At 49.9% G+C, this 23,312-nt stretch overlaps 2 protein-coding genes across 2 annotated transcripts in view; one reads left to right on the top strand and one right to left on the bottom strand.

The window, feature by feature from the left end:
- The first annotated feature begins 1,333 nt into the window (after positions 1 to 1,333).
- On the top strand, positions 1,334 to 21,431 carry LOC120837689 (tetratricopeptide repeat protein 8). Its single transcript, XM_042288590.1, has 8 exons — positions 1,334 to 1,786; positions 4,365 to 4,676; positions 5,455 to 5,565; positions 5,640 to 5,779; positions 8,025 to 8,196; positions 12,735 to 12,857; positions 16,493 to 16,576; positions 21,251 to 21,431. The coding sequence occupies exons 1-8, from the start codon at positions 1,334 to 1,336 to the stop codon at positions 21,353 to 21,355; spliced, it is 1,500 nt and encodes a 499-aa protein (XP_042144524.1). The 3' UTR covers positions 21,356 to 21,431.
- The window catches only part of LOC8052756 (son of sevenless homolog 2), a 50,341-nt gene continuing 48,402 nt past the window's right edge, over positions 21,374 to 23,312 (bottom strand). The window contains exon 23 of the mRNA XM_040207232.3: positions 21,374 to 22,309. Coding sequence (XP_040063166.1) covers positions 21,771 to 22,309 — 539 coding nt within the window. The 3' untranslated portion in view covers positions 21,374 to 21,770. The remainder of the gene's footprint in view (positions 22,310 to 23,312) is intronic.

Here is a 23,312-nt window from a genome sequence, read left to right on the forward strand (position 1 = left end):
TAGCTTAAATACGTTTCAATTCACGTAAATGTAGCTGTAATTTAATTACTTTCACGAGTAACATCTACAGCTTTCCCAATGGGCTGACAAAAGTGCGCGGGTAATGAATGTTCTTTAGCTCATCCACTGTTTTTTTTTTTTTGAGGGGGGGGGGGGGTTATCGTATCATTTCTGCATGATGACAAATGAGAACGTGGTCTAGAAGAGTAAATGGTGATGAAGGCTCGCCATTGAAGATGAAGGGATGACGTGGAAGTAGCATGGCAACCACACTTGCTGCTACACACTTTAACATTGTACACACTTAAAGACTTCCCGACAGGGTGTCCCAATGCCTTCGAGGCAGTCGGGAATGTATGAAGTTATCTCAGGTGGTAGCGACCACCAAACATTGGCTGCACGCATCAGGCAGGACAACCCTACAGACCATTTTTATCATTGAACTCAGATAGGTTTTAGTCGTGCTACATGATCATACAGTAAATGTACTCCGCTTCTTTGATAGGCTAATTTCGCCAAAAACGCGGCGGGACTCTGTTGTCACAAACCTTTATATATGATACATAACAAACAAATAAAGTCAAAATATGTCCCGCCAGTTTGTTGGCAGAGCCAATCGCTTTGGGGAACATCTATACAAACGTGACAAATGTCATTTTGAATCTCAAGTGCACATTTATATTTAAGTGCGTGGGGTGCACCCGGGATACTATAAAACGCGACCGTGTACTTTGGCCACCCCATTTCAAGCAGTGTTTCCGCGTTACGCTAAGTGCGCTCCTGCGCTCGAGTAGACTGCAGTGTGTCCCCAATTGCCTGCCAATAATCGCGTATTCCACTCGTATACACTGCTTCCTCGGCCGACATGTCACAAAACAATCCAAGAGAAACAACGTCCACGTCCTGCCGCCAAGAGAATTGACAAAGACGTGCCACATCTTTGTGCAAGACATCGCCTCCTTCCCGCCAAAGTTCTCAGTGTAGCAATCCTCCGGTTCCAGCCAGACACGCACACGCGAAATGAGCTTCATCGGCGCCAAACTCTTCCCTTCAAAAAAATAAAAAAATAAAAAGTAAAGAAGCAAGCGTGTAAAACGAGCACACCGAACTACGTGACCTGCGACCAAAAGGGAAGAGTATGGCGCCACACCAAACTCGCAAAGTTCGCACGCACGAAGAATCCCCAATGCGACCTCCCAACCCGCCGGAACGGTCAATAAAAAACTTCAAGAACAACGAGCAAAGCGCTCGACACTGTTGCCATGGAAACCACCTCCACAACAACCGGCACTAGACCGCACGTCCCTATCGCGGCGGTATATGACCAACTAACATGGCGTCTTCCATCATGGCGGCGCCCTCCAAGGTTGCAGACGACCAGTCCGTCAGCCCCGAACCCTTTCAGCGGGCGCTGAGTCTGTACCGTCGTAGACGCTTCGCGGAATGCGCTGACGCCTGTCAGTTGTTGCCGCATATTCCGCAGGCCCATTGGCTTCAGCTCCGAGCCCTGACTCAGCAGGCATGGCTGGATGAGCTCGAGCTCGACGATGAACCCTTGGCGCAGACCCTGCTGGATGACCATGCCCTGGCGCAGACGGCACGTCCGGGCACGTCCCTGAGGGCTCCTGGACCTACGGCGAGCGCGAGGCCCCTGACCAGAGAGGGCCGTCCGGTGACCGGGGTGCGGCGAAGACCACAGTCCAGGGCCACCACGAGTGGCGCAGGAATTGAGAGGGTGCTGCGTACCGCGGCCGGTGGGGCTCGAACGGCTAGAGTGCCGTCTACGGTAAGTAAAGCTGAATTTGGTGCTCCGTTCCCGCGAAAGTTCCGTACCTCGCAGAACCTCTTGGGTTCAAACCCCACCCTTGCCCGTTTCGATCTGGATGGGTACCGTACTTTAGTGCAGTCGCGTATCACTACTACGTGATGAAGGTTGAAGAAGAAGGTCGTTTGTAGCGGAGACACCAGAGGACAATTGGGGCTGACTGCTGTCTAAACAAAAACACAACACAATTTGTTGCGCTGGGAGACATTGCCAATTCTTCCTGACTTTAAGCAAATCTGCCCTATTGACTGCTGTTTGCGTACAGTGCATAGTCATCCAGACGCACGTTGGTACTCAATTGTTTCAACCCTCTTCCGGAAGCTTCGCTGTAGCGTCATCCTTTCCAGTTGTCTCGGGAGCTAATACAATCGTCTTTTTGAATAACTCTCGTTTGAGCAAATTATCATCACGCCAGGCGTGTGGGATACCTGCGACGTCATATATGGGTCTGATCATTAGAGATCACATTATTGTGCCAGAAGACCGTCCGTATAGTGAGATATTACATATCACTGATCGGTTTTTGACTATAGTGAGGTCCGATCATGATAAAAACCAGAAGAAGCTCATGCAGTGGTGAATAGTTTGATACCCAGTTACCCTCGCACATAAACGTAAAGTACGCTAAAAAAATTACCTTCATAATTTCTCGCGTGACAAAAAAAAAAAAAAAAACGAAGGCGCTACTGTGAACAGTTTCTGTCAAATATTTCCATGGCTTTGCGTAACTTTTGAGATTGGCGTCGATGTGCACGTTCTCTCGTGACAAGCGGTCACAGCCGCGGTTGAAACGCAGTACAACTTTCTTCTTAATGTTTGTTCTCACACGTGTTTTTCACATTCTACAACACCACTTCACTATTCTGTACATACTACACACCACACTTTGGCACTTTCACTCATCGTATAGTTGAGATCGTTGCGAATGCTTTCAGATCTCTCTTGTTCCATGACGTACCTGAACGACAGTTGTCCGAGTTTCACCTTCAGTCCGAGCGCAGTGGATGCTACGCGCCGACCCAGCCAATCCAGCGCCGGGGGAGTATCGCGTGATCTCGAGCTCCGCGTGTCGCTCCGCCCAACCACAAGGTCACGTGATACTCTCCCGGCGCTGCATTGGCTGGGATGGCTCGTAGCGTCCGCTGCGCTCGGACTGAAGGTGAAACGAAGTATAGAGCACTTTCATCAAACTCAGCCACCTCGGTGGCTCCGAGGCGAGAGCGTCGGCCTACGGATCCCCATGTGGCGGGTTCGAATCCCGGCCGAGGTGCCCGCAATATGACGGAGGCTTATTGCGGAGAAGACGCCGTGTAACCGAGCTTTCGGTTGCACGTCAAAAGATCCCCAGGTGGTCGAAATTAATCCTCAGTCCTCCGCTGGGGCGTGCCAGATGCCCGCCGTTGGTTTGGCACGTAAAACCCCCAAATTTGACTTTTTTCTTTCATCAAACTCAATCACTGCGATGGTGACGTGAAGTCACACGTCATGCGTGTGACGTCACACTTGACTGTGACATCATAACCCTATCTACCAATCAGGATCTTCCGTTCCCACCGACGCTGACTTTTTTCGTTTTTTTGGCGTGAGTTTTTTTCAGCCTTAATTTCATGCCATTCAACTTCTTGTAACCAGTCGAAAACAATCTGTACGCATAGTGCCTGCATATTACAACCTTCGACGTCGTTCAGTGTCGCCAGTAGGAAGCCTTTCAGCCAGAGCCCTCTCAGTCTCTCTGATCAGATTTAGATAAAACTTCGCTAAAATATATATATATATATATTGAGACTTGGAATTTGGGTTACTATAGTTTAGCCGTGTCTATGTAAAGCCAGAGTCCCAGAGCTCATACAACATACAATACGGAGCGCAAGTTCGTCTGCTTCTTGCACAGGGGTTCCGATAATCTCAGAACGCCAAACTCTTATTGGCTGATTAAAAAAACAAAAACAAAAAACAGGTAGTGGGTATACGCATCTAGAATTGAGGTCTACCCACTATCCATCCAATCAGTGCTCGGCGTCGTTCTAACGTCACCGCAACGCCTGCGCAGGAAGCAGACGACTTGCTCTCCGCATAGACACGGCGTTCGCAGCAGACGATGACAGAACTTTCTGCTGACACGACTCAAGCATCTCGAAGCATCTGTGCTTCATAAATACTTCGAACATGTCTGCAGACACTTCTTGACGATGATAACGATTACGATGATGATGATGATAATAATGACACGTTCCCCTTCTCCAGGGATTATTTTGGACAGTTATTTTATGGGCAATGTGACAGAACAGACATGCAAGGAAGAAAGACCCCTCAGACAGTAGCTGAGGCGTCTCTCAGACTTCTAGATACCGGAAGTACACTGCCCTACACTTTTCTGCACAAACGCAGGAGGTGCAGGTAAATCGAACGCAGCTAGTGACTGCATACTGTATTTTGCGTGACGGACTATCAGTGTGACCGCGGCCCAGTGTGTCAAAGGAATTCCGAGGCAAGTTATATCGACTGTCGAAATTCAGCCCTGCCCCATTATGCCTGGCAGGCACGTCCCGCGAGTTCTGCCGGCCCCTTGCTCGACCTGGGCCGTCTGGCCCGCGACGCCGGCAGCTGGGCGTCCCAGCCGGCCTGCGTGTCCAAGCCGCTGTTCCGCTACCTGTACCACGAGCGGGGGGACGTCCGCCAAGCCCTGGACCTGGCGTCGCAGCGGAGGGGCCCCGACTGTTGCGGATGGTGGGCGCTGCAGCGGGGACGCTGCTTCCTCAGGTTGGGCATGCCCAGGGACGCCGAGCAGCAGTTCCGCACCGCCAGTGAGGCCGGGGATCCCATGCCAAGGGCGCACCTCTGGTTGGCAAAGGCAAGGACACCGAACGTATATAGGGTCGACTAGAGGGGGACCATGAGACGATCGCACGTGCGAGTACGCTCCCGCAACTTAGTATTCACTGGACGTCACCTTTGACTGCGCAGTTCACTCCGCATGCTCAAAACGAGCTCATTCCTATGGGCTGCTAAGACCGGCAATCTTTTGGAATGCACCTTGCCAGAGCACCGTGGAAGCTCGCCGTCAGCGCACGAACCGCAGATTCAGCAATGGCCACCAGTGAATGCGGAACACAGCCTCTGCCTTACATTCCGGAGCTCCAGCACGAGGCAGGCACCTGCTTCGGGCTACGGCGATAGTTACAGCGATACCTGTTATAGCGTGAGCACATGGGAAGGACCCGCAAAGTTGGGACACCTTCCGAAGAGACAAGGATCGTCGCGTCGAAGCAGAGGGCGAACGCCTGCCCTTTCCACTCCGACCCGGGAATAACGGGCAGCTGGGCGTACGAAGCACGCTGCAGCTGAGCATATACATTTACTCGAGCTGCAGCTCAGAGACGGAGGCGTAAAAATTCAGAAGAACGAGAACGAAAAAAACAAGTCAAAAGACAAATACGAAAAAAGTACCTGAAGGAAACGCAACTATCCTATAACATTTCTTTGCACACTATGGTAATAAGATGTGGATATGTATTTTCGTTTTTAGAAAGTTTGCTTTTTAACATATGGTCTTAACCAGAAATTTAAGAACGTGAGTTCAGTGTTAATTGTAAAACCTTGCGAATCACGTCCGTGCTCTATTTGCACAGCTTCAGCTGCAGCTCGACCAGCCCCTGGCAGCTCTAGAGACCTACCGACGTGCCCTCGACAAGTTCCCGGACGAAGCCGCCGTCATTGCACCCATGGCCCGGGTGTACGAGGTAAGGACATACGGTGCGAGAACGCGCCGATCAATCGTTCCAGAAACCACGTCCACTGACACCCCATCGGACAGGGTCTGCACGACCTGCAGCGGTCAGCCAAGCTCTACAAGGACCTTCTGGTCCAGGACGCCGTTCATGTGGAGGCCATCGCGTGTGTGGCCACGCACCATTTCTACGCTGACCAGCCCGAACTGGCTCTACGATTCTACAGGTGATCAACCTGTGAAGCAGCACTTCCTAAGCAATGCCACATAGAAGACAAGACATCTGCTCATTTTCCCCCATAAACGTCATTCACGCTGCGCCGCCATAGCTCCCGTCAGCATTACCAACAGTGTGTCTTACAGCGAGAACTCGGCACTGGCTTTGATATCTAGGCGACGCCAGCCGGAGTCGTGTATTGCATACGTTGAAGGAAGTCTGGTGCAGAACTTCAGGAATTAATCGGAGATTTACTGTTTTGGGAGTAAGACTGTGGTTCCACGTTCTTTTGGAGCTACTGTACTGCAGGAAGTGAAGAAAAAATATATATTTGCTGTTTCTTGCCGTATCGTGAAAACAGGGCACAGCAAATACTTCCGGTCCAGCAAATTCCGTGCACGGCATTTTCTCGACCCTCGAAAGTGGAGGTTTTCCTGCTGTTCCAAACACCCTTTAACCTTCTTTTTTTTTTTTTTTTTTTTCTTTTTGCTAAGGGAAAAGATTTTTGTTTGTTTGTTTTGTTTCCGTTCGTAGACAGAGGCACGGTGGACAGAGGCTTGGAGCGTACTCCCCACGTGGCTCCAGACAGCCACTCACGTGCTGGCTATCGTCAAGACCTCCGCTATTGTTGTCAGTCCCCAACCTCCCGAAAACAAGAAAGGGGAGACCACGACAGCCAGGAGGCGAGGGAAAAGCTTTCCTTGGTTAATGTTTTCCTCACTAAAAACGGACGCGCGAGCCGCACGGTTTACTTTTATTTTTTAGAGGTTTGCACACTATTATTTCTGTGCACAGTATTTGCTATGTCCTGTTGGGATCGCCTTTTGATGCTGAAAGCTCAATCTATGCACCCTAAGCATCCCATGAAACCCCAAGTATACAACCAAGCGTGGCCTTTTTCGGCCTTAAAGGGGTGCTGAATCCAAATTTTGATTTCAGAAGACAACGCAGAAGTGCTAGGCGGGACGCTACAAACCCGAAAGCATCACTCATAAAGCGAATCTCCAACGGATGGTCGTATTTTTGTGAAAGAAGAGCGCGCTTGAACAAGGCCACAAAGGCCCGTGACGTCGCGATTATCGTTTCTTCCTCCTCTCGCTTTGACTGCGCGAGGACGCGAAGAGGGAAGGAAGCAAAGCCTTTTCCCCTTCTCCTCAACTATTCTGCAGGAAACGCGACGTAGCGATTCTCTCTCAATCACATCCTTATTTTACCAAAATACGGCCATCCGTTCGAGATATCTCTTTATGAGTGGCGTTTTGGGGTTTGTGGTGCCCAGTTGAACACTCCTGCTACCTTATTTTGTGATATCCAAATTTCGGTTCAGGCAAAATCGGGGTGTGGGTATGTTTATACAGCCTGAATTTAGTCTGCCTCAACGGGCGACTCGTCTCTCACCTGTATGGTGAGAAATCTAGCCAGTGCAGCACAACCGCTAGCCTGGGGGTCTTTAACGTGCATCACACAGAGATGCACGTTAAAGATGCACGCTAAGCCATTTATGGAACGAAGAGCAGAGAACCGTATTTTCTCACGCGTGCTAGTTTTTATTGAAAAAGATTAAACAAATTGGAAGTAAAAGTGCCTCTCAACTCTCACGTCGTCTTTCGAGTGACGTACTCTGGGGTTACACCTGGTCCCCGTTGGGTTCTCTCTTCAGAGGCCCCAGCCACTTCCTCCGCGTTTGTCGACTTTTCAAGGGTTGGCGTCGTCGAAGGTAGCGGCGAGCGATCCACACGAAAGAGGGTTCGCCACGAGGCTGACGGCGAGTGCAGCAGAGGAGGGGGACAGGTTTTGTTGACTTCAGCGTGTCACCCAGAGACGTGTCACCGTAGTTCCCGTGACCGCCACACGCGGCTGCCGATCGCCAAATAATTCGTTTTTTCCTTTGCGATTACGCAGCGGAATAGCAGTTCTTCGGGGCTAAGGTGACGCTTTTTTTTTTTTTTTTTTTTTTTGTCACCTGCGCCTAGATAAACAATGCAAAAACTGAAACTGCAAATTTTTTCAACATTAAAATCCTTGCACTACCCTTTTAAAAACACGACCAAACACCGCGATGCGCCCCTTTTTCTGATATATAAAAACGGGACGTGCCTCGGTGTTTGGTAGCGTTTTTAAGGGTAAAAAAGGCCGCGCTTCCTGGTAATTTAGGATTTTATAGGATGCTTAGGGTGCGTGGATTGAGCTGTCGCTATAAAAAGACGATCTCAAAATCCAGCCTAGTGCCCCTTTAACGCTGCAGCACCGCGCAGGCGCCTGCTCCAGCTGGGCGTTCCCACGGCCGAGCTGTACAACAACCTGGCGCTGTGCTGCTTCTACGCCCAGCAGTACGACGTGGCCCTCACGTGCTTCGAGCGGGCGCTAAGCCTGGCCGGAGACCAGCTCCTCGCAGACATCTGGTACAATCTCGGACACGTGGCGCTGGTAAGACCCATAGTCCGTTGCAGGTTAAAGCTCTTCCCTGAGAACCTTTACTCTTTCCACTTCAGCAGAGCGATCGCTACAGACGAGCCGAGGAGGGCCTTGCCTTCTCTTCAGCGTTCGCTCTGCTAAAGTGGAGAGTTGAAGGCTTTACAGGAACAGCTTCGCCTGGTTTCTTAACCTGCATACCGCCGGAGCTTCTGGACGCTGCAACGGACCTTTTTCGCCTTACCTTTTTCGAGTAACAAGCGCCGTCTGGGGAGTTGTCTGCGAACTACAATAGAAGAGCAGCCCAACATGGCTCCGCCCGGCAAAACACATTGGCATAGTGCCGTTGTATCGGTTTTCAGTGCTCTTTATACCCCATACTACCGATACTAAGAAACCAAGAGTCAAAATAGACTAAATACGCGCGAAGATAGATGCTGACAATGTTGCTGTCTTCATTTTCGCAGGGCACCGCGTTCCGGTGTCCTGCGAAAATGGCGACAGCGGGAGTGTACGCATGCGCAGAAGCTTACTAGAAAAAGGTCCATTGAGAGCCGGGTCCATATTACAAGAGCGAATGACATTTTAGCGAACGGCGACATTTGAGCGAATGGTCGTTTTAGCGAATAACGGGGGCGCGCGTTAACCCATCCGTCGCGCTGCGCTTTACGCCGCTTCGCGGCGACAGTCTGCGGCAACTCATTACAAAAATATGAACTCCCTTGGCCCACCCGAAAACGCCGCTTCGCGGCGTCCGACTATTCGCTAAAGTGTCGTTCGATGAAACGTGGGCGTTACTAAAACGTCATTCGATCAAGTGAGTGCCTCCCTGAACGCGATAGCTAAAGAGATAAACTCTCGCGCGAGGTCATGTGGTAAGACTTTAACAAGTATGGCGCCTGGAATGCGTCTCCGCGTCAAATTCACGTTACATGTCATGTTTTTTAATCACTTTCATTCCACGCATGACGTCACGTGAACGTTGTTTGAAATTTCCGCGCGAGGTCACGTGGCTGTGACGTCATGACCATATCGCCTATTCTGCACTTTTCCGGCACAACGCCACCGACGCCGGATTTTCTGCGACACGAGCTATTGACATGGGCGTACCAACCGGGGGGGCAAGGGGGCGCTTGCCCCCCCCCCCCCCCTCCCCCCCCCCCCCCCCCCCCCGCCTAGTTCTAAGAGGGGGGGGCAAGGCATGTGTACTGCACCACCCAAACAGCCGTGGGCAGGGAAAATACTGGCCGGCGGCGCCCAAGGTATACTAAGAGCTCAGCCTCACGGCCCTGGGTGGGGGGGTTCTGGTCTGGTTTGCCCCCTCACTCAAAAAAAGGTTGGTACGCCACTGGCTATTAACGCTATTGCTATGGCGCCTGGAGCGCGTCTCCGACTGGTATTTTTAGCGTCCTATGCTGCCCTTACATCAAAAGTGGTCCTGAAGTGGCAACGAATGACGTCACACAAGCCGGAGTGTCATGCTGTTGCATGTTGCGATCCAGGCGGTTGATCGTAGAATCGCAAACGAGAAGCTGCGAGTAAAACCGAACGTTAGTGTCGCTGTCGTCACAATTCCCAAATTCTGGCCGCTGTAGCTTCCGTGGACTGCCACACTAGAGAGCGACATCCAATGGAACAGGCGTCTGCCAGATACACCAGAGCTGTTGGGACGCCGTCAGTATCGCAACTGGCAACAGAGTGCCATTTCTATGACGTCATCAGGCGGAAATCGAGGAACCGCTTTTCTGGTCGCGGAAAACACACCAGTCCGAGACGCGTTCCATGGCACCATAGTATCGCGTTAAAAGTCTTATCACCAGTTCCAAGCAGAGGGTCTCGTTTCGGATCAACGACTCGGATGTTAGATGGATGAATGCTAACGGCAGTACCTCTTATAACAGGTGGTAGCTTGCGCCACCTAGCCTAAAAACTAAAAAGAAAAAAGTTGGGGACGATCATGCGGCGTGATGACTTTGGACAGCGGTACCTGCGCTGCTCATTCGACGATATGTTGTTGACGATCGTCACATTGTCGCCAAATTTGGCGGGGAAACTGAATTGGTGCATAGGTCACATGACTTACATTTTTCCGCTAAATTTAGCGGGGTACCTGAATTCGTCTGTGGGTCCCGTGACGTTAGGCCACGTGACGTCAATTTCCCCGCCAAGTTTAGCGGGGCAAACCAAATTTGTTTACACTCATGTCGTCGCAAAACCGGGGGGACGAGCCCGTAACAGCAACCGCTGTCAAACCAAAAAACGATGAAACAGGGTTCGCAGACGTGGCAGCAAAAGCCGTGCCACACTCCCTTTCCTCTTACGAAAAACCGCATTGAAGCTTACCAGCTATCGGAGCCCCTTTGTGTTTGTGTCAGGTGACTCCCAGGAGGGACGCAGCAACGTGCGGGGAGTGCACGCGATTAGAAAACAAGATGGTGGAATGGATGTTTGAAAACGAGGGTATTGCTGAATAGGCACGAATACATGAAACAATAAAGCATCGAGCACTTCTTTCAAAGAGGGCCTGGGTTCCGACCCCGTCCTCGATGTTTTATTCTTTCATGCATTCGTAAGAATGGTGAAGATGGCTCGTAGCGTCCGTTGCGTCTGCAGACCTGACATCACTAAATGGCTGACATTTTCTTTTTTAGAGCGCAGCTCTTAGGCGCCCGTTTCCGGCTTGTCGCCGTCGGCGTAACCGCACGGTGCATTATGGGTAAATTTCCCCGCTAAATCTAGCGGAAAAATTTCCCCACTAAATCTAGCGGAAAAATTTCCCCGCTAAATCTAGCGGAAAATTTCCCCGCTAAATTTAGCGGAAAAATTTATCTGGGGGTCACGTTACCCCTTCCCCAAGGTCACGTGGGGAGCTTGGGGGTAACGTGACCCCCCCCCCCCCCCCGAGGTCACTAGACCCCCCCCCCCCCGGGGAACACGGGAACCTCAGTACCCTTCCCTCCTCCTCCTCATGAGCTGCGCTCGAATTCGGCGTTACAGGGAGTTGTAAACGGCTTTCACTTTTTTTTTTCACAAAACAATTTTTTTTAATTGTCGGTTCGACTGTCGATTCAACAATTTCTAAAATTTTGCGCGAACTATAACAATAAAAAAAAAAAAGAGAAAAGAAGTGTCATTTTGCGTACTACCGCGACTGGTGGCACAAGCCTCTGGCTCGAAATTCTTACGTTTTCGGTCGGGAGTTCGTGGAACGCCGAACATGCTGTTTTAATTCACAAAAACTCGAAAGGCGCGTTCACACCGGCGATGTGCAGCAGTCGCGCGATGACTTTAATCGCAAAAGCGACCAGCACGGAAAAAAAAGCGACGCGTTTTGAGCAATCGCTAGCTGGCCCGACTTTTTGCGCAAGAACCATAGTAAAAAAAAGTCCGGCTTCTCGCGGATCATTACTAATTTCCCCTTGATGTGGAGAATTAAGATTTATGAAGGTGCCTTTTAGATTAGACATGTGTTGTCTCATCAAGACGTACACATTTCAAACACCAAAAGCAACGCTTTTTCCCCCGACAACCAAATATCGTAAGAACTACTTCGCGCCTCGTATGAACAGTGCGCAAAACTTGCGTTTTGGGAAAGGGGGGGGGGGGGGGTGAAAACGGGTATCGTTGCGGAGCGGCTGAGCCAATCAGCGGCGTTCGGAGCGAGTTTCCGAGAAGCGACTCGCTCATCGCGCACGCCAACCAATACCAAAAAAAAAAAAAAGGATTGTTGCTTGTTGCGTTCACTGCTGAGATTGTGATAAAACGTCGATGCAAGGCGTCGACGTTGTTGGGCCTTGCAAAAGCTCATGTGCCATTCCACTCTTGCACTATAGCCTTGGCAGTACTTCCTTTCAGAGCCCTAGCCAAGACACCGGTTCTAGAAAGTTGGCCATAGGCCTCCTGCGTTGCCCAGGAGGCGCTGCGAAAAATGACTTGTTAGGACTTGTTTTAAGTAGTACAAACTTGGGTGACTCAAACTGCCACACATATAAAAGCGTGCCTGCTCTGGCGCAAAAGACGATAATGAGGAAAATAGAAAAAAAGAAAAACGCTAACGCCGTCGAAGCACAAGCCAAAGCTATGTAAGAGCGTGAAGCAAGAAACACCGTATCACGCGTGCCGATGAAACATAAAGGGGAAGAAAAAACAAAAACGTCGGGACGCCAGATGTTCTAAAGTCACCACATGTGAGATACGAGACGCGTACCCTAGCGGTGGTGGCATGAATCCGGAACTTTCGATTGTCTTGCGGCGTTGAATGTAGCCGATTTCGGACGTCCAAAGGTGTTTTTCCGTTTTTCTGTACTACACAGAAGGGAAAAAATCACGGCGAAGGCGCCATAATAGTGGGAGTCTTAACCAGGTGAAGCTTGTATCTACCCAAAACGTAGGCGCCACAGTTTTGTTCAAAGCTTCAGCGCAGGGGGCCCATATGATAGCACTCGTTAGATCACAACCTACACACACTCCCCCCAACCCCCTTTTCCTTTTCTTCTTATTTTCTTTCTTTTGGGGGCACGGTTTTACAATTGACCCGAATGTTGTTCCTCCAGAGCGCAGGAGACAAGACTTTGGCAGCTCGCTGTTTTCGGCTCTCTCTGGTGCACAACAATGACCATGCGGAGTCGTACAACAACCTCGGCGTCATCGAGGTAGCCCTGGGCAACACGGACAAGGTGGGCCCCCCGTAAAACAATGCAACACCGGTTATCGGCGCGGGATGGCCAAAAGAACACGCTTTTTGCGTAAGGCTCGTTGAGTAGAGGCGCTGAAAAAAACCAGCCTTTTGCGTTAAATCTTTATTTCGAACTTTTTTTGTTCGCGTCCCACCCATTGAAAAGCATGAGGGAAGCGCCTCAGCACGCACCTGCTAGCACTGCGCCGCAGTGTTCTTCCGCAGCATAAAGGCCGTCTGCTTTCATTGCCGTCACCATGGCAACGAACGCCGAATTACCTTTCCGGACGGCGCGTGTATCACTGGGAATGAACTGCGGCGATATCCGAGACAGCTTACACTGCTGCAGTTACAGTGCCGTGCTTAGCATTTTAGCAGACATTCGTTCCGCAAAATTTAAAGGACAGTGTTCATGTGGGAGTTTTTGTGGACCGCTAAGCCTTCCGGAGCGAAGAAGCCACTACTGCGCCTGCGCGTTGATGGCTTTGACTGTAGAGTTCCGGTATGGTAGCTACCATAGTTCCGGGTTTCCTTGCGGAGAGCGTTGCGAGACGGAAAAAAACTCTAATGAAATTCTGCTAAATTTAGCGGAGAAATTTACCCGTCACATTAGGGAGTTTTAGTAGACCGTGTTTCCCCCTCCGCTACCCGGAACTCTACAGCCAAGGCCATCTGCACGCGGCCGCAGTAGCAGTTCCTTCTTTGGGAAGGGTTAGCGGAAGGGGAAAGACGGTTTACGTACACAAAGCACAGACGCGGGATCCGCTGCGAAAACCTCCCGGGAGGGTCGAACCTAGTGACGTCGCAAACCTGCCGAGGTTCGAGTTCGACAAACGTTCGACTGAAGTTGAATTTCCGAAATATTTTTTTTATTAAATATAAAACAAATTATTTACTTTCTAGATTATTTGTTTCCCAAATTTCGAAGTCTTCGTGTAGAAGCTGGGCAACCGCCCATAAGCAGAACTTTGCAAAAAGGTCCAAGGCTCACCGAACCTCGGGTGCGACAACTGTTCGCGACACCCTTAATCGAAACAAAATATATTCTTTCGCGATAACGTTACATACTACGGCGATCGTCAGCTGCAATGTGGTCACCAGCAAATAAATTAAAATGTACAACTAATTAGCGTTTTAAATTTTAACATTCACTGGCATGTCATAATCAGTATGTAATAAAAAAAAAAACACGTACAATGACAGGCGTACGTGTTTATTATTTCGTCACTGTTTCAGTTCATTGCCAGACCCAACCAAAGTTTGATTGATATGTTGTCCGTCGTCGAAACACGCCACTAAAAAGCGACTTTACCACCAATTAATAATTAATCGCCGAGAAATAATCCCTCAAGCGTAGACACACAAGAACCGTTTGACACGTTAAACATCTTGGGACCCGGTAATTTCATAAAAGGAGAACCCTGGCTCAAAAAATACGCAGTGATCTTGATAGCAAAAGTTTTACCGGTCAAAAACTGCCTATCTTTAACGACTGTTTCTCTCTTATACGCGCGTCCAGTCTCACCCGAAACCGACGTCAGCCTCTGCAGCAGACGCAGGTAGTCAATCATCGCGAGCTGATGAGGGTCACGTGGTCGTAGAAAAGACGCGCCATACTACATCTCCTCGGGCGTGCAGCTTTCGGCACCTTTTTCCCTAAATGGCCGGTCCACACATACAGCGCAGCGCCGAAGTAGCGCTGGAGAAGGGCACTGATGCAGCTCTGGCTTGCACGTGATTTATCGCCGAAGTGGTGAGCGACGATCCAGCGCCGATGCATCGCTACTAAACCGACGACTCGCCTTTTTCAGAGCGGCGCTGTATGTGTGTACAACAGGCCTTCGGTACGGCGGACACGGACAGCATAACTTCAACAAATAGTATTAAAAAAAAACAGTACGGCATATCTTGATGTCAGGCAACGGAATAAATTTACCGAAGCATCAAGGATAATGTTGGGAATGTAGGTACAGCTGCAGCGGAAAAAGATTAGAGCACAAGTGACCGATGACCACAGCGGCAAAATCGCGACACGCGGCGCTATTGTTCCCGAGCGCGCCAAAGAGCGAGAGTGCCAGTCACGTTCCATGTCTCAGCGCGGGGTGACCGGCAGAAAATTGAGAGATAAGATAGCTTTAGGATGGCCCGCTTCCGCCGGCCACCTTGCTCCCAAGACTCTGACTGACTGACCGACCGCCGGCCACCCCCGCGTCGAGACGTGGAACGTGACTGCACTCCTGCAATCGGCGCGCTCGGGAACAACGCGGAGCCTGCTTCTGGCACAGGAGTTACGGTGACGTCAGAACAATGCTGAGCTCCGATTGGATTTGACTGGAAGGGTAGCGAGTCGACCTCAGCGCTAGGTGCCTTGAGGTCTACCCACTATTCTTTTCAATCAGCCAAACAGAGCACGGCGTTCTGATATCGTCGCGACCCCTGCGCAACTTGCGCTCTGCATAGAGCTGCGTGTCGCGCTTTCGCCGCTCCGGGCGTCGGTCACTTGTGCTAATCTTTCTCCGCTGCAGCTGTACACGTGCCGCAAGGGCTCGCCTTCCCCATATAAAACATTCCAAGTTAATAACCAAAATAAGGCGTTGACGAATGCGCGGGCAAGATGCCGTTTGTTTTAGGCTTTTGCTTTAGAAGTTACTGCCGCAGACGACAGCACGTGCAGCGCGGGTACGTAACTACACGCTCGCAGCATACTCCTTAGTGCTTCGGTAAGTTAGCGAAAGGTCTCCGTACCTTCTGCCAAATTACGCAAGCATCAAGGAGAATGCTGGGGACGCAAGTACACGTGCTGCGCGCCTTATCTGTATAAAACATTCGACGTAAACAACCAAAATAAAGCGCCGATGATCAGGCGTGCCAAGCGAGATTCTGGGTTTTTGCTTTCGAATAGTTACTGCCGCACAAAGCAGCACGCGCACCGCGTGTGCTGCTTTGTGCGCGAGTACCTAGTTCTAAGTACTCGCGCACGCTCCTTGGTGCTTGAGCAAAAGGTCTATACTTCGTCTCCCCTTAGCATGGACTATTGTTAGCCGCACATGCTAAAAGCGAAAGCTAGTTGCTTTGGATGAAGCCTCGGCGGCTGCACGAGCGCTCGTGCAGTCAGTGCTCCAGTCAAGACAGTCAAGGCTTGTCGCTCGCGCTTGCTCAGCCTTAGCAATTAGTCCATGCTAAGGTGAGACAAAGTATATCGGAATGAGCCAGCCAAGATGAACATTTAGAAAGATAATTCGTGAATTACAGGTAAAAATCTGTACTCGGTGTTGATTATTTTTTTTTTACGGATTCTGTAGGTTTTTTTTTTGTGTGTGTGTAAATTGGTTAAGTTTTAACAAATTTACAGAAAACTAATCTAAATGTGCGAAACAAATACTGCCCCCCCCCCTTCCCCAAAATTGAAAGAAAATAAATAAACACAACACGGAACCCTAATTATACATAATTATTTGCAAATGAGTTCACACCCACTAGTAAATTTCAAGTTTAATACTATAGGATTGTACCGCTTAACAGAAGAATTCTAATCTGTAAGTTAAAAGGAAAGCTTTTCTCTTGTTAGGCCAAGGTGTGAAGGTGAAGCTGCCGTAATAATTGCGCGGGAGAAATGGATTCCCCGATTGGTTGCAGGCCAAGGCACACTTTATCACGGCTGGGGAGCTGGCACCTGAACTCTACGAGCCGCACTACAACCAAGCCTTGCTCCTCGAAGAGGCGAGTTTTCTTTGTCATTTTTTTGTAGAACTGCAATTGCCATCAACTGCAAGACAAGTTCACTAACTCTCTCGCTAGAATATATTGCCTTCCGTCGCTACAAATCACTCGGCTTTTTTCACAACAAGGTTCCTGGATCCTCGGAGTTTATTAGGCGATGCCCCTAGTTCCAAGTACCACTACCACGCACTAAAAATAAACAGAGTATTTCTGGCAGCATTTGGGTAATATGTGACAAAATCTCAACACGGAAGAAATCTTGGTGCAATCACTTATGTAGCACAATTCGCAGCGTGACTTCAGACATAAATGTGCCCCGCTGCGGCAGTGGAATTATATATCGTTCTTTCGTTTGCAACGCTTTTGCACCTGGCTTTCACGTCTCACATCTTCACCGTGTTAGCTTCATCGAGGATATATTTTGTTCAAATTTATTTGGCAGGAGTGTGTAGCCATGCTGCATTCACCGAGCACCGGTGCAATGCGGGAAAACAACACCCGAGGAGCTAGCTTACGCGGGTGTGGCTTCTCCGCAGTACACAGGTGCTTGTGCTAAAAAGCGTGCTCAACGGGGCTAATCAACAGCAATCAACACTTGTAAAAGCACAAATATCGCAGTCACGTGCTTAGGCAAAAAGCTAATTTCCAAAGCTGGATGGTGCAGTTGCGCGCTTGATCTATTTAAAAGGAAGTGGAAACTTTATGAATGTTGATATAAACATTGCAGTGAAATTCGGTAATTAAAACGCCCTGACCACCTGTGTTAATAATATGCGATTGAAGATATTTGCACATGGTAAGAACATAAAACCCCTTGATTATACCTAGCTTGGCATTTCTGTAGGTTTAATTTTATGATAAATGTGTCGTTTGCTTCCCATCCAAATGTAGGCAGTGGAATTTTGAAGGCCACAGTCAATATAGTCACTGTAGATTTAAATTAACTTCTTAGAAATGGACAAGTGGAACCTTGGCAACAAACAACCTTCCCAAGTTCAGCTGGGTTCTCGTTGAAGCACATTCCAGTAGTGAAAGGCTTAAAATAACTATTCAAGCAAAACCACCATCCGCTTTAATCTTGAAATCCACTATTCGCACATGCCTAGAATGTAGGATATGCTCCTATGCCGAGAAAGAGCAGTGCAATTTCTTTTCATTGAAATAGCAGAGAAAACTAGGGACAAAAATTAGCAGTTCCGCGAATCTACAGTACAGTCACAGCGAGATCTTGACGGCGCAGTCTTTTGGCACCTTTTTCACGAGCACGCACCTCACTGTTCTACCTGCGATGAACGGCGAGACCGGTCAGCATAGCCACCAGCTCGTCTTTTAGCATCTCGCAACAAGCGTGACGCTGAACAGTTTCACAATAAATTGGCGAACTGTGAAGGCAACGGCCTCTGCCACCCAACGCAGAGCGCAAGTTCGTCTGCTTCCTGCACTGGGGTTGCGATGATGTCAGAACGCCGAGATCTCATTGGCCGATTGAAAAAAATAGTGGGTAGACCTCAAGGCGTCCGCTGTGGTTTACCCGCTATCAATCAAAGCCAATCGTAGCTCGGCGTCGTTGTGACGTAACCGCAACTCCTGAGCAAGATGCAGACAACTTGCTCTCTGCATAAGTGTCGAAACGAAGCACGTGACACCACGTCACGGAAGCGGTTGTCACTGGGCCAAATGAAAGGCAGGGAGGAACCGGCTGTCGTCCGCTGCGAAACCAACCAACTTCAACTGGACGTCCACCGCCGCAGCATTGCCGTCCGCTAGAGTAGTGAGCTCTTTGGGAACAGTTCATGAGACAACCATACGCTATATTAACCTGCGAATCTGTGGCAGGCGTTAATGCCAGGACGACGTTTGGAGCGGAAGCTGTTGATTACAGGGCTGCGATCGTTCAAAAGCCATTGTTCTCAAGAAAGGCTCAAACCGAATTAAGTATTGTTGAAAATTAATGTGTCTTTGTCTTTCTTCCGTGTCGTGTACCGAAGTGCTGCCAGAGATGCATTCGTGACAGTTCAATTGCTGTTAAAATAAGGAAGATGCCTAAGCTACTTTCTTTGCGGACGGCGCTGTTGATGTGGCGGTAACGAGGCCTTCATGGCCTCAACCGCGGAGCGCTGTCGCGTGCCTTACTCCGACGCCCTTATTGGGTCGCGGGGGCTCCAGCCTCTACAGTTCGACAAATTATTGTGAAACGGAGTATAGCACAAGGCAACACGATACACGTGCCTGCCGCTTTGCGCCGTACTCTTGTCAAGCTTCAACGTAATACCCACTTGAGGCGGGTCAGAGATTTACTAACGATGACATAATGTGCGGTGTTTGTCTTCTAGGTGTATAGACCCTTTTCTTTGCGAACGCCCCCAGGCACACGCCAAAAAAACCAAGAAGCACGAGATCTGGTAAAATTTTTCTAACATTCTCTCGACCCAACTTGTTTCCTCCAAGACGTGATGTCGTACAGCCGAAGGCCCTTGCTTCATCTCCAACTTTGTTGTGCATGTAGCATTTATGCTTTCTAGAACTAATCACATGAACAAGCTTGACAGGCTTGCAAAGACTGAGCGACAGGAAGTCGCTTGGCTCGCAAGCGGTGGTTCCAATTTGTAAATAGGATTGGCGACTCTATACCTCCTATAGGTGCATAGTATCACATAATCGGAATCACTAGACTCGGCACCGCAGACCTCTGTGGTATGGGCCGTGACTCTTTCTGCGGTGCTGCGGCTTTCCCGACCCAATAAAATTGATTATCATTATTATTGGATGGATGGATATGGCTGAGCCATTTTAGTTGGGCAGCCACCTGCATCACCTAGCTGAAGATTTTAATTTCAACAATTAAATTCGAAATCAATCGAGTATAATAATGTTGCGGCAATCTTGCGGCAGCTGTGGCCATCTAGCAGGCTCTACGCGAGACCCATACACACGTGCTTTTCAGATGTCGATGAAGGCACCTGTTAAGGCCGTGGCATAGCTCGGTGGTAATGTGCCTGCTTTGCATGCGGCGGGCCCAGGTGCCGCGGGAAATTTTTTTCAAACGTTTGGTCACATTGCCGACGGACGTTGTTTCCAGTGGTGCGAAGAGTCCGTAACAGCCGTTGCTGTAAAAGAGGCCAAGGTGTCCTTACCTTGCAAAAGGTGCGACGCAAGTGGTTGTACACTAGCTTCTTGAATGAGTGATCCCCTCCCAATACCAATGCACCTGTGCTAAAGCTTTGAAAAAAAAAAAAAAAAATAGCTGTTGCACGTTGTACTTTGTTAACGACAAAACAGCCTCAAGGACCCCTTAGATTCCGGCGTTCCGACGATACTTTAAAAAGGAACTTCCTCCGAGTGGCTGCCAATGTTGCGTTACGAGGCATTGAAAGGTCGACAAACACCCTGACACTTCTAAAAGGTTCCCTTTCAAGGGCAACTCCGCTTAATTTTTGATATATAGAAAACTATGTAGGCCTCTTCAGTATCATATAGAAAGACCCCATGTCAAATATTACGATCTAATTCCGTCTATATATTTAATAGACTGGCCAGCAAACCTTCAAGTGAGCCAAGTCGCCAAAATCTGTCAACTCTAGCGTGCGACGTGAGGCGCAATCGTCGGCGCAGCCAATGCGACGGAGTTGGGGCGGCCAACGTTGAGCCACTACGTCAGAGGCATGACTACGTCATTCTCACGTTTTGTTTGTTTTTACTTCTCAGAGCGAAATTGAACGATGACGTCATGAGTTTCTCCTCCCGGTGTTGGCTGAACGGCGTCCACGTGATCACCGTAACGCGGATGCGCTAGTTCGCGCTGCCCTGCGCGCTTCTGTTTCTCCGCTCCCCCTCTCCTCTTTCGTTTTCTCCCCTTCCCTCTTCCCCGGGCCATCACCGTCCACGCCATGCGAAGTGACCTGCTCGTGTCGCGTGTCCTGTCCCTCGCCCCCTCCCGAACGTCACAAGACCACGTGGTTCGACGAGACGTGGCCATGACTCTGACCACACGAGACCAATGTTGCCTGATGCAACCGAAGTTTCGGTTTCGGTATCAGCTGATGTTTAAATTAGGATTACACAAATAATATTCCACGTTTCGCGAATCCAAAGACATAGAGCTGTTTAGTAGTGCTTTGTGAAATGGAATCGCATGTAAGCCTAAATTTTTCTAAATTGAGCGGAGTTGCCCTTTCAAGTTCTTTTTATAGATAGCCCCCGACAGAAACTCGGGGCATGGCGAGTCCCAGACATCTGACTATCGCTCAGCAGCCAATGAGATTGAGGCATAAGCCGACAGGAACGCCGGAAAACGAATCACGAGGCAAGATGCTCGACATACAGTCTAAGCTCGTTATAACAGACCTTGATTTTGACCAAGATTTCGGTCTGTTATAAGAGAGTATGTTGTATGCAGATATGAAGTGGAGTCAATGGTATGTAGAGGAAAACGAACCAAACTTTACAAATCAGTATGTTATATCCAAATGTCTGTTGTAACCAAGTCTGTTATAATGAGCTAAAACTGTAGTAAGCTGCGTCCCGTGTTCCTTATAAGCCAGTGACTCTACAAGATTCGACAACGGTCGTATCTCGTCCAGGCCGTGCCACCATTACTGAAGCACACTCAGCGAGGTGGCAGCCATTAGTAGAGGGCCTCGTTGTAGCGAGAAATTCCGCGCTCCTCTTCGCCAGGCAGGAGACCTCCAGGGCTGTGCTCGTGCGGCCAGCCAGTGCAGCCAGCACGCAGCGGGCAAGGCTCTGCTGTCCCGGGTTCAAGCTCTGTTCCGTGCCCCGTGACCACACGCAAGGCTTTCCTGGTCGCCGCCCCTTTTTTTTTTATTTGGGCAAATAAATTACCTGCGTTCCATGCAAACGGCGCACTTTCCGTGTCCTCTCCCAAACGGGAAAAACAAATCACAAGCGGGCTCCGGTCCCACCAATTCGCAGGCACTGGGCTATGTACACCGAGGAGGGGGAGGCACCCCGCCCGCTCCACCAGGATTGGAGCACGTCGCGACAGGGGAGGGGGGCGGGACGTCCCGTGGGGGGAAGGGGGGGGGGGGGGGGCCGGGATTTCCGCCGCTGGCAGACACCCTCCGGAAACATGGCAACCCGCGGGGGCGTTGGTTGGTCCACTCACGTCGAAGCGTCCCCCCCGAAGGGGGCGGGGCATTCCGGAGGGGGCAGAGCATTCCACAGTAGGTAGGCGGGGCTACCTGGCGTTGTGGTTCACCACGAGCTGTGGCTGCCTGTGGGTCTTGGGGGGCAGCTGTGGAGTGCTGGACGGAGGCGGTCGCAGTGGGGGCGGAGACACTGGCCCCAGCTCCCTCCTGGGGGCGGGGCCGGGTCCTGCCCCCAAGAGCGCCGCCAGGTCTCCGTTGTGGGCGGAGTTGCGGCGGGAGAGAGTCCGCTGCTCCGCCCCCCTCGGAGGGGTGCGCGGGAGGGTCCAGCCCCCGTCCCGCCGGGGCGGGAGGGGGGGCGGGGGTGACGGGTCCCGTGGAGGGGGCGGTTCCCTGGATAGCGTCGGGTCCCTGGGGGGCAGCAGGGGCGGAGCCTCCTCTGGGGGTTCCATAAAGAAGATGGTCCCGGTGGGCGAAGAGGGGTCGCACGAAGAGGAAGTGGACGATTCCCGCTTCTTACGCGGTGGCAGGGGCGGTGGGGGCAACAGGGGGGCCAGGGTAGACAGGTTGGGTGGGGGCGGAGGGGGCGGGTGGGAGGGCGGGGCCGACGGTGCAACGGGAGATGACAGCGCTGTGGGAGGAACGAGGAGGTGCGGTTTAGAGGCTGTGCTTCTACCGAATCCCGACGAAGGGTGCACCCACACCTAGCCGGGTGTTTTACCGAACATATTTTACCCGCAAAAACTATGCATCACGGAGAAAATAGACCGGTGTTTATTAGTCACTGCAAAACGGTCAATTTAGCGAGGTACAAAGTATTATAGGCATCTAAGTCCTCAATTTTTGGTAATCAGCTTTTGGTTTCTTTTGGTAATCAGCTACTTGGTTTCTAAAAATGAACATGGTTTCTATTGGAAAATTGCCGAGCATCATCAAAAGCTAGTAAACCAGTAAGTTGTAGAAAAGCAGAGAGCATGCAAGAGTGTGGTGGATGTGCGAAAGTTCATGCTACAGGCGCAAGACTGGCGGAGCGAAAATGCAGACAAGAAACCGAAAAACCGCACAGGCACGTTGAAGTTGGAGGCACTTTGGAAACCTAGGAAAACAAAGTGCGTGCCCCAAATCTCTAGAAATACTAACTGGAACCATCTGTCTATTTGGTGTATAGTGTGTAGATTGAATCTACACACTATCTATGAGAAATGGTCTCTTATAACTGGGGTTTTGTGTTTTCAGAGTTCATTTTCGTCAGTCGGAGGGTGTTTTTCGGATTTTATATTTTTGCTGAAAATTCTGAAATTTATTTTTGTCAAATTTCTAATTTCTGCAATTCAGACTAGTTTTGCGACGCTTTCTATAAAAAAACATTACAAGAATAATCAAATATTATTTGGGTGTAAACATGCGCCAAAGAATATTTCTTCAGCTGGATTTGGTGCCCTTGCCACTGACATTGCTAGTAGTCTACCCTACAACAAAACTTGCAAACGAGCGTTTCTTCTATAAAGTTTGACACCTTTAAGGGGCACTGACCCCCCAAAGGTTGTATTTCCTTTTTATTGTATAAAACAATGCAAATTGTAGTCATAAACACGCAAAAAAAAAAAAAAACAGATCGCAAAAAAAAAAATCTT

Source organism: Ixodes scapularis, unplaced genomic scaffold, assembly GCF_016920785.2.
Source record: "Ixodes scapularis isolate PalLabHiFi unplaced genomic scaffold, ASM1692078v2 PGA_scaffold10__122_contigs__length_95168666, whole genome shotgun sequence".
Taxonomy (NCBI): Eukaryota; Metazoa; Arthropoda; class Arachnida; order Ixodida; family Ixodidae; genus Ixodes; species Ixodes scapularis.